At 34.0% G+C, this 14,821-nt stretch overlaps 1 protein-coding gene across 3 annotated transcripts in view; it reads left to right on the forward strand.

The window, feature by feature from the left end:
• LOC126888063 (atrial natriuretic peptide-converting enzyme) overlaps positions 1–14,821 on the forward strand; it is a 331,414-nt gene that overhangs the window by 230,906 nt on the left and 85,687 nt on the right. For all 3 annotated transcript variants that reach the window (XM_050656080.1, XM_050656081.1, XM_050656082.1), the window contains one exon: positions 976–1,182. In XM_050656080.1, the coding sequence (XP_050512037.1) occupies positions 976–1,182 (207 nt within the window). The remainder of the gene's footprint in view (positions 1–975; positions 1,183–14,821) is intronic.

The raw sequence follows: 14,821 nt of genomic DNA on the forward strand, positions 1-14,821 counted from the left end.
GTTTATAGTCCATGGACGTAAGGACCAAAAATGGACCTATTTTGGACGTCCAAAGGACGTCGTGTGCTATTAGGGATGTATAAGTGCGAGAGAGACGCACCATATAGTGCGGCGCGCAGAGGCGGCTAAAAATCAAGTGGATGCGCATACCTAATTAACAATTAAAAAACAACGGTCTAAATTGAAATATGCACCGATTGCTCTTCAGAATCTTGAAACTGAATGTTTGAACTTTAATTTAGACACTTGATAACCTCAAAAATAATAATTAACATATAAGTTTTCAAGCCTTGAAAATGCGTATTTTCGAATTTTTCAGATTTTAAATCGTTTTTAACTCTGTCAACTTTAAAGAACAATATCAAGAGACCTTTTTTGTTTAGAATAACCAAAAAGACCCAAAAAATGCCAATGCATTTGTGATAAGTCTAACTTAATGATGACTTTACAAAAGATGATATACTTTTTTGTTCAAAAATACAGAGAAGATTTAAAAGATAATACAAGGTTGCTACAGTGGCGCAAAAATATGCCTTAACTATTTTTAATGGTAATTTTAAAGTCTGCATCTCAGAAACGAAGGGCATTTCTATCTCAAAATTCATAAATTTGTGGGAGTCCGATATCTGAGTAAAACTAAAAAAATGAGAGACACCTTAAGATTTAATTTGTTTTAGGGGCTACCACCATCCGTTAACATATATTTTTTCCTTTTGAGGTCCTCAGAAGGGCCAGTGCTGTACTGTTTTCCACAGGCCGTTCTGAGGACTCCAAAAGACAGAAACATATATCAACGGATGGTGGTAGCTCCTGAAACAAATTAAACCTTAATCTGGCTTTCGTTACTTCAGTTTTACTCACATTTTGAGTACTAGAAAAAAAAAATTAATTGGATTTTTACCTAGATAAATAGTAGGTATTTCTGTCCTTTACATTTCTCTTTGTTTTAAACTTAAAAAATCTTCTTCATTACAGGTTGTGTAGAAGAACTTCAGTCAAAGGCACTTTCACCGCGTATATGTGATGGCGTTATTGATTGTCAAGATGTTGCCGATGAAAAATCGTGCAGTTACTGCCCTAAAAGCCATCTTCACTGTGGAATCGGTCGCGTCTGTATTCAAAAATCCAAAAGGTGTGATGGACATTGGGACTGCCCAGACGGAAGTGACGAAAGAGGATGTTGTAAGTAGATATTTTTCTATTATTCTGAAATTAAATTTGCATTCACTGAAAGAGGTATTTGGAGTTAATTTACTTACGTATATGAAAAAGCCTTTCTCCGTATAATTTTCAGAACATAATAAAATCATGAAATATTCATCACTTATGCCTGGTTGCACGAACAGATGTTAAGCTCCAGCTTAGCGCAACTCAGCTTATATAGTAAAGATTTACACTTATATTTAAGCATAAGTCACGTCTTAAGCTTACGATCTGTTGGTGCAACCAGGCATTAAACTTTTACCTTTATAACCTGTTTAAAAATTAACCCAATAGAGCAGTTTATATGACAAAGCTCATTTGTATTTCATGTTGTATGTATTTGAAATCGGTGCCGCCCAAAATCCTGACAGCCAAAATCCCGACAGCCAAAATCCAGACGGCCAATACACCGACACGCCAGAATCCCGACACGCCAGAATCCCGACAGGCCAAAATCCCGACATGTAAATTATTATGTATTTTAAAAGAAAAAATTATTTAAACACTTCATTTTATAATATAAAAGCTATACTTACTGCAATGGAAGGTTGTATGTGACATGATAATATCTATTAAGTATATGAAAGTAAACTTGAATTCAGGATTTGATTATAAATATATTATTGGACTATATATTGGCAAAAAAAATAATTTAACTCATATACCCATGTCAGAAATTTTATTTAGAAAATTAGTTCATATAATGGTAGGTAAATACTTTTGTTTAGTAACAAAAAATAAAAAACATATGGCCATAAACAAAAACAAGAAATAAATGTAATTATGTATATTATGTTAAAAAGAAACTTATCAAACCTGTCGGGATTCCGATTCTGGCCTGTCGGAATTTTGGCCTGTCGGGATTTTGGCCTGTCGGGATTTTGGCCTGTCGGGATTCTGGCGTGTCGGGATTTTGGCTGTCAGGATTTTGGGGTAGACCCGTTATATAGGAGATACTCATCATTTGATGAAAAACGCTTTCCACGCATATTTTTTTAGTTATTGAAACAAATGGAAGTCGCTAGGAGTCAAATATGAGTAATACTTTTTTTATGCTCTCACAATTCGAACTTTAATTCAAGGATTTCAGCCATTGGTAAAATTCTCATAAAACACAATGCATTGTCCTGATGAGAAAGGATTTTTTCTTTTGCAAACCGGGTCTTTTTTTACGATTTTTTCCTTCAGCTGGACTAAATGGTTACCATAATATCCAGAATTTATTGTTTTATCAGTTTGCAAGTAATCCACAAAAGAAATTTCTCTCACATCCAAAAAACTGATGCTAAAATCTTCTTGGGTCGATTTCTGGACACAAACTCTTTTTGGAGCCGAAAAACCACATTCTACCACTTTTTAACCTTTTGTTTTGATTCAGGATCATGGTGATAGACCAAGTCTCATCCATTGTGATGAATCGACGCACAAAATCTACTTTATCCTTTCGAAAACGCCCTAAATATTGCTGAGAAAGTCGCATTCGAATGTGTTTGTGGTCCGTTGTCAGCAAATGCGGCACTCATTGTGACCACAGCTTTTTGGAACCCAATAACTTCGGTCAAAATATTGCTTACGCTGCCGAATGAGATGCCTAGAGATTCTACTAAATCATTTTCAGTTATAGTCTAAGAGCTGGGAGCGGATTTTGTGCGTGATAAGTAGTATGGAAAAACTATACGGGGATATGTTGAATTAGTTGTTTACATGACTTTCACCAACGGCCGGAAACCAGAGTGGGGGCCGAGGGTAGTTATAAGGGGTCAAATTCGCGGTTTTCAAAGTCGCGGTTTTCAAAGTCGCGGTTTTTATTATTTTTTTTATGACGCTCATGATCGAGATAGTGCACCAAAATTTGGGAATAAGTAGGTCATGACGTACCTAAGTAAAATCTCTAGGGGCGCAACGCTGCTTGGCCGACAAAGGGGTGGGGGTAGGGGTGAATATAAAAAATATAAGTGGTTTTTTGCGACGTTCGTGATTGAGATAGTGCACCAAAATTTGGGTATAAGTAGACCATGACATAAATAAGTAAAATCCCCAGAGCCGGAAACCAGAGTGGGGGAGGAAGGTAGTTATAAGGGACCAAAATCCCGTTTTTTATTATTTTTTTTTTGTGACGCTCATGATCGAGATAGTGCACCAAAATTTGGGAATAAGTAGGTCATGACGTAACTAAGTAAAATCTTTAGGGGTGGCACGCTGCGTGGCCGACAAAGGGATAAGGCAGGGGTGAATATAAAAAAATATAAGGGTGTTTTTGCGACGTTCGTGATTGAGATAGTGCACCAAAATTTTGAAATAAGTAGACCATGACCTAACTAAGTAATATCCCCAGAGGCGGAAACCAGAGTGGCGGACGAGGGTAGTTATATGGGGTAAAAGTCGCGGTTTTTATTATTTTTTTTTGTGGCGCTCATGATGGAGATAATGCACCAAAATTTGAGAGTAAGTAGGTCATGAGGTAACTAAGTAAAATCTACAGGGGCGGAACGATGCTTGGGGTACAAAGGGGTGGTAGGCAGGGGTGAGTATAAAAATATATGGGAGTTTTTTTGCCGTTCGTGATCGAGATGCACCAAAATTTGGGAATAAGTAGATCATAACATTACTAAGTAAAATCTCCAGGAGCCGAACGCTGCGTGGGGGACAAATGTTGTGCCGGGTCACAAAAAAAAATAATATACACTGCGATTTTGACCCCTTAAAACTACCCTCATCCCTAACTCTGGATTCCGGCTCTGGGGATTTGACTTAGCTAAGTCATGCTCTACTTATTCCCAAATTTTGGTGCACTATCTCAATCTAGCACGTCGCAAAAAACCCCTTATATTTTTTATATTCTCACCTACCCCCACCCCTTTATCGGCCACGCAGCGTTCCACCCCTGGAGATTGTACTTATTTACCTCATGACTTACTTATTCCCAAATTTTGGTGCACTATCTCGATCATGAGCGTCACAAAAAACTAATAAAAACGGCGATTTTGACCCCTTCTAACTACGCTCGTCCCCTACCTCGGGTTTCCGGCTCTGAAGATTTTACTTAGTTATGTCATGGTCTACTTATTCCTATATTTTGATGCACTCTCTCAATCACGAACGTCGCAAAAAACCCCTTATATTTTTTGTATTCACCCCTGCCCCGCCCCTTTGTCGGCCACGCAGCGTGCCACCCCTGAAGATTTTACTTAGTTATGTCATGACCTACTTATTTCCAAATTTTAGCGTCACAAAAAAAAATAATAAAAACGGCGACTTTGACACTTATAACGACCCTCGTCCCCCACTCTGGTTTCCGGCTCTGGGGATTTTACTTAGCTAAGTCATGGTCTACTTATTCCCAAATTTTGGTCCACTATCTCAATCACGAACGTCCCAAAAAACCTTTTATATTTTTTATATTCACCCCTACCCCCACCCCTTTGTCGGCCACGCAGCGTTCCGACCCTAGAGATTTTACTTAGTTACGTCATGACCTACTTATTCCTAAATTTTGGTGCACTATCTCGATCATGAGCGTCACAAAAAAATAATAAAAACCGCGACTTTGACCCCTTAAAACTACCCTCGGCCCCCACTCTGGTTTCCGGCCGTTACTGAAAGTCATGTACACAACTAATTCAACATATTCCCGTATAGTGTTTCCATATTACTTATCACGCACAAAATCCACTTCTATCTCTCCGAGTATTACTCGACGAGTTTCCAATACCATATCCTGTGTTTTTTCTACGATTTGTGGTGGTCTTCCTGTTTTTGGGCGTCTTTGACGTGGATCGTCTGCAATGCTTGAACAACCACGTTTAAATTGAGCAACTCACTTTCTACAGTAATGATTGAAGGCGAATAGTCCTTATACACTTTTAACTTTCGTTCATAAATTTCCTTTGCCTTTCATCCTTCCAAAAATAAAAATGCAATCACTGCCCAATACTTGATTATTTCCATTGTAAAAAATACTGTGACACATCGATACTAAATGGCTTCTAAAAAAATAATGAATTGACAGATTGAAATAAAACTTCACATACGTTCATATGAAGAATGTACCAACATAACAAAAAAAATTATGCTAGTAGCAACGCCCTTCCTTATCGAACCGCAAGACTTATTGAACAAACTAAACTTACGTGCATAGAAATCGGCCCACTTAAAAATTTGGTCATTTTTGATGTCTCGTATTTTCTAAACCTATTGGCCGATTAAGTAATTTTTTAGTATGTTATAGCCTGATTCTTTAACAATATTGCTGTAATAATATTGTTGCTAAACAGGTAAATTGTTATTGTATATCGGCAGTGCCGGATTAAGGTGGGGGGCTATGGGACTATTAGCCCCCGGCGGTAAATTTTGATAAAGCGGTACGTCGCTCCCATCATGTTTTAATTCTATATGTGGATATTTCAAATTTATGGAGTTGATTTTCCGAAATAGCATGGTAATAAACTTATTACTTATTTATTATTAGTGAAGTGTTTTAGTGATGTTTCTAAAAAATGAGCGGAAAGGAAGGAGGTGCATTTTGAAAGCGACAAAAGTTAGAAAAACAACAAAAATTAAATGCAGTATTAAAAAACCAAGATTCAGCTTTTTTTACCAAATCCAGACAAGATAGTGTACCAACGAGCACTTCTTTTCAAGAAGACGATCCAATTACAACAGTTTCAGATGTTTTAGAAGGTAGGTTTATTTGACTGTTTTAGTTACTTTTTTAATAAAATAAAATTTGCAGCAGGATCTTCATCACGTCGAGATGATTCATCCACAGCAAATTCAGACCCACTTTGTGATATCGAGTTACATCCTGAAAAGAGTTCTCCTGAACGTCAAATTCTAGTCGAGTGTTAATCGGTTGATTTACAAGATCCAAAATTCTGGCTAAGAAATTGTGTAGATGAAGTGCTGAAAGAATTCAAAACACAGGATCTTAATTCTTTAAACTTTGAATCTTCAAAAAGAAAAATACGAGAACAAAACAGGTACTGCACTAAATCACTATTCTACAAAGTTTTACAGAATGGTGAAAAAATTCGGCGTGACTGGTTAGTTTATTCTAAAAGCACAGGCTCTTTAATTTGGTTATATTGTCGATTTTTTTCAAGCGAAAATTGCACTTTTCCCTTTTGTACTGGATTTGACGACTGGAAAAAGGCTAAAGAAAAATGTGACAGTCATGAAAAATCAGTCGTTCATTTAGAACATCTTAAAAATTTAATTTCAAGAAATTCATTAAGTATGCGAAAGATCAACTCACAGTGCTACTTTTGTGATGGAGCTTTGCATAAAAATAATATAATCGTAACCTCCCCAAACGTAGAAATAGCACTAAGAATCTTCTTATCGTTGATGGTTACTAACGCAACTGGTGAAGATCATTTTCTACTTTAAAACGGGTCAAAAATTATTTGAGAAATACGATGACGGAAGAAAGATTAAATTCGTTCGCTGTTTTAAATATTAATATGTTTACAAAATTAGATTTTAATAAAAATCATCGACCTGTTTGCAAGTAGGAAGTCCAGGAAAATTTGTTTGTAAATAATTATGTTAATTTACTTTCTAAGTAGTGAGTTTGTGTCTTTGTGGCTTTTTGTATATTTGTAATAAATTACCTAATAATATTAAAACAGTTTTAATGAATTGTTAACCTCAGACGCATCTATACCTACTGGAGAGTGGCGGTATAGTATGCTTAGCCCCCGGCGGTCCATGAACAAAATCCGGCACCGTATACCGGGTGTACGAATCAAACTGTGCTTTTTTCTCAAAGTTCGCATCACCCTGTGGAATATTCTAGCATTTATAAAATACTGAAATTAATACCCTACTCCAGCTTCAGGTTTTCTTAATATTTTGTTTTTTGATTCATTGGTTTATGTTGGATAATAAAAAAGTTAGGTGCTTTAACAACTAGACATGTTCTTCATCAATACACGGTGTTTCTAAATAAGTGCGACAAACTTTAAGGGGTAATTCTGCATGAAAAAAGAATGACAGTTTGCAAATGTTTCGTTTCCGAGATACGGGATGTTGATTTTTTTCTTACAAACTGACAATTTATTTATTGTTTTAAAACCGGTTGAGATATGCAAATGAAATTTGGTGGGTTTTAAGACGTAGTTATTGCACATTTTTTGACATACAACTAATAATTTAATATTCACCATTAGCACGCATACGGGTAATATCACCGATAATATTACCTGTATGCACGCTAATGGTAAATATAAAATTCTTAATTTCATGTCAAAAAATCGGCAATAACTATATCTTAAAACCTACCAAATTTCATTTGCATATCTCAACTGGTTTTAGAGCAGTAAATAAATCGTCAGTTTGTAAGAACAAATTCAACATCCCGTATCTCGGAAACGAAACATTTGCAAACATACGTTTATAAAGCAAACTGTCATTATTTTTTCATGCAGAATTACCCCTTAAAGTTTGACGCACTTATTTAGAAACACCGTGTATTGATGAAGAACATGTCTAGTTGTTAAAGTACGTAACTTTTTTATTACCCAACATAAACGAATGAATCAAAAAACAAAATATTAAGAAAAACCGAAGCTGGAGTTGGTTAATAATTTCAGTATTTTATAAATGCTAGAATATTTCACAGAGTTATGCGAACTTTGAGAAAAAAAACATAGTTTGATTCGTACACCCGGTATACAATAAAAATTTACCTGTTTAGCAACAATATTATTATAGCGATATTGTTAAAGAATCAGGCATTAACATATTAAAAAAATCACTTAAATCGGCCAACAGGATTAGGAAATACGAGACATCAAGCATGACCAAATTTTTAAGTGGGCCGATTTATATGCACGTAAATTTAGTATGTGTGGTTAAAAAAATTATTTAAAAGTGATGTTATTGCCCTCATGATATCAAATTCTGACTATTTTTGTGTGTTATTTGTGTTAATTTTATTGTATAATTTGTATCGTAGATGTGATTGGTGAAATTAATTTTTTTAATTTGTTGTGTATGTTAATGTTTATATGTGTATGATTTGTTCTTCGACTTCATTTATCCCTTGAAGTTCTGTGCAGTGGCGAAGCGTGACTTTTTCTAAAGTGTTACCAAAACTAGATGTAAAAAAATCTTATTGAAAAATAGTTATTTATGAAACAGTTCGTGAAGTATGCTTTTTGCGAACGCACGCGATATTTAGAGCACGAGCAACAACGGAGCGAGTGCTATACATCGCGTAAGTTCGCAAAAAGTACTTCACGCACAGTTTCATACAATATTTTATCTACGATAAACAAATAAAAAAACTGTAACTCTTCGTCACTGAAATTCATTTCTATTCTACAATTTTTAGAACTTTGACATTTAAAAATCCTAACTACTCTCAAACCACAAAACTGTCAAAAATTTTGTTGTAACTTGTAAGTCATTGCTCATATTGTCATCGGCATGACAACGCGAAAGTTAAGGATACTTGATTATATGAAAGTGTGCCAAAAAACCCATTGAAAGTGTGCGAAAAAGTAAATCCCATTTAAAATACATTGTTACTTCACGCACACTTTAAACCCTTCACGCACTGCTATCTATAATGACAGTTTTCACAAACTAAAAACTTATACATAATGTGACATAAAGTAGATAAAAATTATTTTGAACCTCCCAAATATAAGTTTTTGTTTTCAATCCTGTGGGATAAAATTAAACAAATCACTATTCCCAAATCATATGCATGTAATTATGTATACATGTATTATATGCATGTAATAGGTATAACAATAAATAATAAACAAACTAAACAGATTATTCTACAATAAAATTAACATCAAAAATAAACAAGTAGGAAACAGAACATATTTTGAAAACTAGTGTTTATATTTTAACACTGTTACTAATAAACCAAGTATAAAAGTTATACTGAGAATAAATCAAGTATAGGCAAAATCACTACCAATAAACATGGAATAACTTCGGTATAGATTATACTTGGTATAAGAATTTAGTCCAAGTTTATACCGACCCACACCCTTGTTTAAGTCTGGTATAACCTATTTTATGAATGTCAAAGTCATCAGAGACAAAAATTTATTATTTTTTGATTTGTCTTTTGAGTACACATATAATAAAAAAATGTGTTTAAGAGGTATTACGGCTAATGAGGAAGTTGATAATTTAATTAACATGATGTAAAATACAGGAAAAAGGAAAACTTTCAAAGAAAGCATAAATTCCTTTTCAAAGAATGCAGAATAAAATTCCGGTTTCCTAAAGATGATGTACGGTTTTTAGAAAAAATAGTAGGTGATTCACTTATTGCAAACAAGCGGAGGCTTATCCTCCAATATACAAGAAAAATAAGGTCTTTATTTTCTATAATATGTAGAACATCTCTCACAATATTCTTCACAATATGCTGAAATTAACATATTTATAAGTAAAATAAATCAATTTGTTTACTTTTTCTTCACTTTCCCATTTAATGCAACGTTCTCTTTTATTTGAAGCCATTTTATAAAATACTCAAACTAAACATACAACATACGAAATACCGATTTATTAAAATATAGCAGAAAATACAAAGTACGAAAAATGACGGAATTTGGCTTCTCAGTTGTAGATAAAAGTCAAAATTGACATATTTCACCCAATATATCGTTGTTTTATGCAATTGTGTAGAAGATTGCGCCGTTGCCAAACTATTATTTCGGAATAAAGTGGGAATACTTATAACTAACTTATACCGAGTTTATTGGTAACAAATTATTTTCGTATTATATCTACCTTATACCTAGGATAACTATTCTAGATATAAATACGGAATAACCTTAGAATACGAGTGTTTTATTAGTAAGGCAGTAAAATCTTCTATTTTCAATTATTTCATTTTTTTCTTCAAAATTATATAAAAAAAAATATACAAGGATAATGACTTTTCAAGTAGTTGATCGATTACGCAGCAACATTCTTCATGTTCAAATGCACGAATAGCTACTAAACTAACGTTACCAGATTGTAAAATGGTTACAATACTGATATACACAGCGTGCCCGCGCCGTCTCTGGAGCCGTCATTCCTTCAAAATTTTCAGTCCCGAGCGATAGCGAGAATCATCTTTCGTTACCAGAACTAGAAGTGGTAACGGAGTATAATAACGTGCAACGGATTCAAATGTATTCACATGTAATCTCGCCAATATTTTCGTGCGTCTATTTGGCTATTTACTGAATTAGGTAGGTACTACGTATTAACAAATATTTCTGTTGGTAAAAAATATAAATTAAATTATTTCATAGTAGTCATAAAATATTTATTTGCAAGATTTTTAACTGTTACCAATGGTAACAGTGGTTACATGGACGCTTCGCCAGTGATTCTTTGTTCCCCGACTTCTTCTTTTAGTATTGGCAACCAAAGCCTGCTACGTTCTGCTGATGGTGTTGCTACATATTCTTCTTGCTTAAGTAGGATGAGGGCTGTTTCTTCAACTTTTTTCTTTTTCGTGTCTGTTTCTTTGATGATTACCTATTGATAATAATTGTTGGTAAAGCGTAGAAATTATTCCATCACCGCATCTTTTATCTAAACTAATTGTTGAAGAAGCGACAAAAAACCGTTATACACAAACAAGTTCAGTATAACAACTTACCTAATTTGAAATCAGCTTCTATGAGTATGTAACAACTCGTGACTATTATATAAAAATTGATTATTATTTCTGATTAACTGAAATTGACTTGTTTAAAACTAATTTTATGCATTGCTTACCATTTGAACACGATTTGCAGGGCCGTACTCAGTGAAAAATCTCAAAACCATTAAGGCTTTGAACACGTTTAGTAATAAACCCATGTCGACTTAATCTAATTGGATAATTTCTGATCTAATTAAGCTAAGCGCTAAAAATTTTAAACTTGTATTCAAACACAAAAATAAAAAACTTGGTTTGATAGCAGCAGTTTCACCAGACAATTTACAAAATTTACATAAACCAGTATAAATTAATCTTTTCCGATATAAGAAATGTAATTTGCTAATAGACGATTTTAAAACATGAATTTATAGATTAATTACGCATCCTCGATATATTATTAACTTACTAATAGTGATATTTTCTTTTTATTGTTTTCTTCCTTTAAGAGGAAACAGTACCGATCAACAGGTAGCGAAAACGCGTTCCAAGATTGCGGCTTTAATTTTGAATATTTTTTCGAGATATTTGGCACACGTATTCGTAAAATAATAAAGAATGGCGGTGCAGAGCCCAATTTGAAAAATATATTATTATGTGGAAATTACTCTGTAATTAAATACAATATTAAAAAAAGAGCCTGTTCCACCATTAAGAAGAACAAAAAAATACACTAGATTTTGTGTCATTTTGGAACTACTAAAATTTTTTATTTCATTAGTAGTTCCAAAATGACACAAAATCTAGGCATCGGATAAAAAAGTTTATTTGAAGACAGTGTATTTTTTATTCTTCTTAATGGCGGTACAGGCTCGTTTTTTTTTAATATTGTATTTAAGTACAAAGTAATTTCCACATATTAATATATTTTTCAAATTGGGCTCTGTACCGCCATTCTTGATTATATTACGAATACGTGTGCCAAATATCTCAAAAAAATATTCAAAATTACAGCCGCAATCTTGGAACGCGTTTTGGCTACCTGTTGATCGTTACTGTATCACCTTAATGTTGATGTTGGTAACCATATTTAACTACAGTTTGCCGGGGAAATTGGTTTGAATAACAACAGCAGAATCTTTGATTTTTCTCTAGATAGACATTTTCAAAAATATTGACAATAGATACCATTTTAAAGTCATCTACTTTAAAATGTATAAACTATGTGTGAGTTGTGTGAATAAGGAAAAATGTAAGAGTTTGCAACGTACATATCAACAATTTTAAATTAAATGCCAGAGTTGGATAGGCATGTGTTATCTCCCATATTATATTTTACATAATATGCAGCAAGGGAAGTTGCAAGGCAAAGTAATAATATGAGGATGAAATAACAGCAACTTTCGATATGATATATGTAATACCGTCATAGTCTTCTTCTTCTTTGTCTGCCGTGCTTGTTTTCAAGTGTAGGCTATCGTCGTATTAACAATCTGATGAAATTTTTCTCATTGTATTGAACCTTTCTCATTTTTATTAAGTTAATCAATTCTAGCTATTTGTGCATGATCTCTAGCACACGTAGGTTAGATATGTGTGCTGTCCACAGGATTCTGAACATGAAACGGTAGCACCGCAACTCGAACGCTTCTAATTTTTTAAGATTTTTTATTTTCGTTGTCCAGTTTTCACATCCATAGAACAAAACGGACCAGACGTGGCACTTGGCAACGTAGCGCTAAGTGTGTGAATATTAATTGTATTTTGCTCCTGCATTAAACCCGTTTTTCGCGAAATGCAGAGTAAATCAATTATAGCAAACGCATAAAGTGTGAAGTTAAGTGAGTAATCTTTGCGCAGAACGAAAAATAATAGACTAAATATTGAAATTATGCTCCAAATTGGCAAAAATAAAAGGTAAGCGTAACACATAAGCAAACAAAACGTCATCGATATTACGATATTCGAAGTGGAACCTTCTTCGATTGGATCGCGGTGTTGTTAAGTCGACAGGGAAGTCCTGTAACTAGGGAGGATCGAAATAGTATATACTGCTCAATATAATTTTATCAAAAAAAAAAGAAAAAAAAAGTAAGACGTTACACTGAGAAAGGTTAAGTTTCTGAGGAGATAGTCCGAACGAGATCTTTATCGCAGTGAAACGAACCAGTTGTAATGAGCAGAGAAGATAAAAATACGAAGAGCTATTTCGAATAGAAAGTGACGGTACTACGACAGACGAAAACGACAAGAAGAGAAAAGAGGAAAAATTGGAACGGGCTTTTAACAAAAGTCGAAAAATAAGCAGATCTCCCTCCTACAGAAAGGAGAAAATGGAGGAGAATGTACAAAAAATTATGGAAATGATGGCAGGAGTAAGTTTAAAAATCGAGGAACAATCAAGAGAACTTAGCGAGATGCGTAGAGAACAGAAAGAATATAGAGATGAAATAAGAGAGCTACGACAGGAGAATATAACATTAAGAGAAGAAAACACGAAACTAAAACAGGCAGTTTATCAAATAGAAGAACGGCTTGAAAGTTTAGAAAATCAAAAAAGGCGAAAAAATATAATTATACAGGGTTTGAATATAGATACAAATGGATCAGATATCCTAAAGCATGCAATGAAAAATTTTATGCAGACAGAAATAGAAGTAGATGTACAAATAGAGAAGGCTCTGAAGTTAGGAGAAAAAGTTTGTTTGGTTGAGCTTGAAAAGGAAGAAGATAAAAGAAAAATCATGCGAAACAAAACTAAATTGAGAAATCGAGAATAAGGTCTAGTTTATATCAACGATGACCTTATCAAAGAACGACAGAATTGCACAGAAACGTGTCAGACAAAAAGCGCAAGAACTAAGAAACGAAGGGAGAAAAGTAAAAGTAGGGTATAAGAAAATATATGCCGATCATGAAATATGGCGCTGGGATGGAAAGAACCAAATGATGGTGATAGAGACAAAAGCAAAAAACTAAGCAACAGCAATGAAAGGAAACAAATGACCACGAAAAATGCAAAGAAGAGGATTACGAACAATGGAAATAAAACAAATCAAGGCAGCAATAAAAAAGAAAAGCCGAAAAATGACAAGAGACAGTTTGCAACAGAAATAAATGAGACGGAAACGACGCAGGCAATGGACAAGGCAATAAGTAAAAATAACAAAAAGAAAACTAAAGTCAACTTGGGTACATGGAATGTAAGAGGCACATACGAAACAGGAAAACTCAAAGAATTAATTAGAGAAATTAAAAGATATAATGTAGAAATAATAGCTTTACAAGAGACAAACCAATTGGAAACAGAAATAGTAGAAAAAAAAGACGTGGTATTTTTTAAAAGCGGGGGAGAAACCAGAAGGTTAGGGACAGGTTTTATAATACAGCGAAAATGGAAGGAAAGAGTAATGGCATTCCAACCAATATCAGATAGATTATGTACAATCAGATTAAAAGGGGACAAACAAAACATAAGTATAATAAATGTACACGCACCGCTTGAAGATGCCACAGAAGAAGAAAAAGATGAATTCTACGAGCAATTGGAAAGAGAATATGATAAATTACCAGGGTTTGACATCAAAATAATAATGGGAGACTGCAACGCCAAAGTCGGGAAAGAGAATATATACGAGCACATAATAGGGAAATATAGTAAGCATGAGGTGTCGAACGATAATGGCCAAAGAATAATAGGCTTTGCAACAGAAAGGCAAATGGTGATAAGAAGCACACAATTACGCCGAAAAGATATATATAAGGGAACGTGGATTTCCCCCGATAAAAAGACAGTAAATCAGATAGACCATATTTTAATAGAAAAGAAACATGCAAACAATGTAATACATGTAAAGAGCATGAGAGGAGCGGACTGTAACTCGGACCACTACTTGGTGAGAGCAGAATACAAAATCGAGCATAACATAAAGAAAAACAATAAAACAAAAAAAAATTGGAAAACAATTCAACATAGGACTACTAAAAGATAACAACACACAGAAGAAG

The sequence above is a fragment of the Diabrotica virgifera genome, chromosome 7, assembly GCF_917563875.1.
Source record: "Diabrotica virgifera virgifera chromosome 7, PGI_DIABVI_V3a".
NCBI classification, from domain to species: Eukaryota; Metazoa; Arthropoda; class Insecta; order Coleoptera; family Chrysomelidae; genus Diabrotica; species Diabrotica virgifera.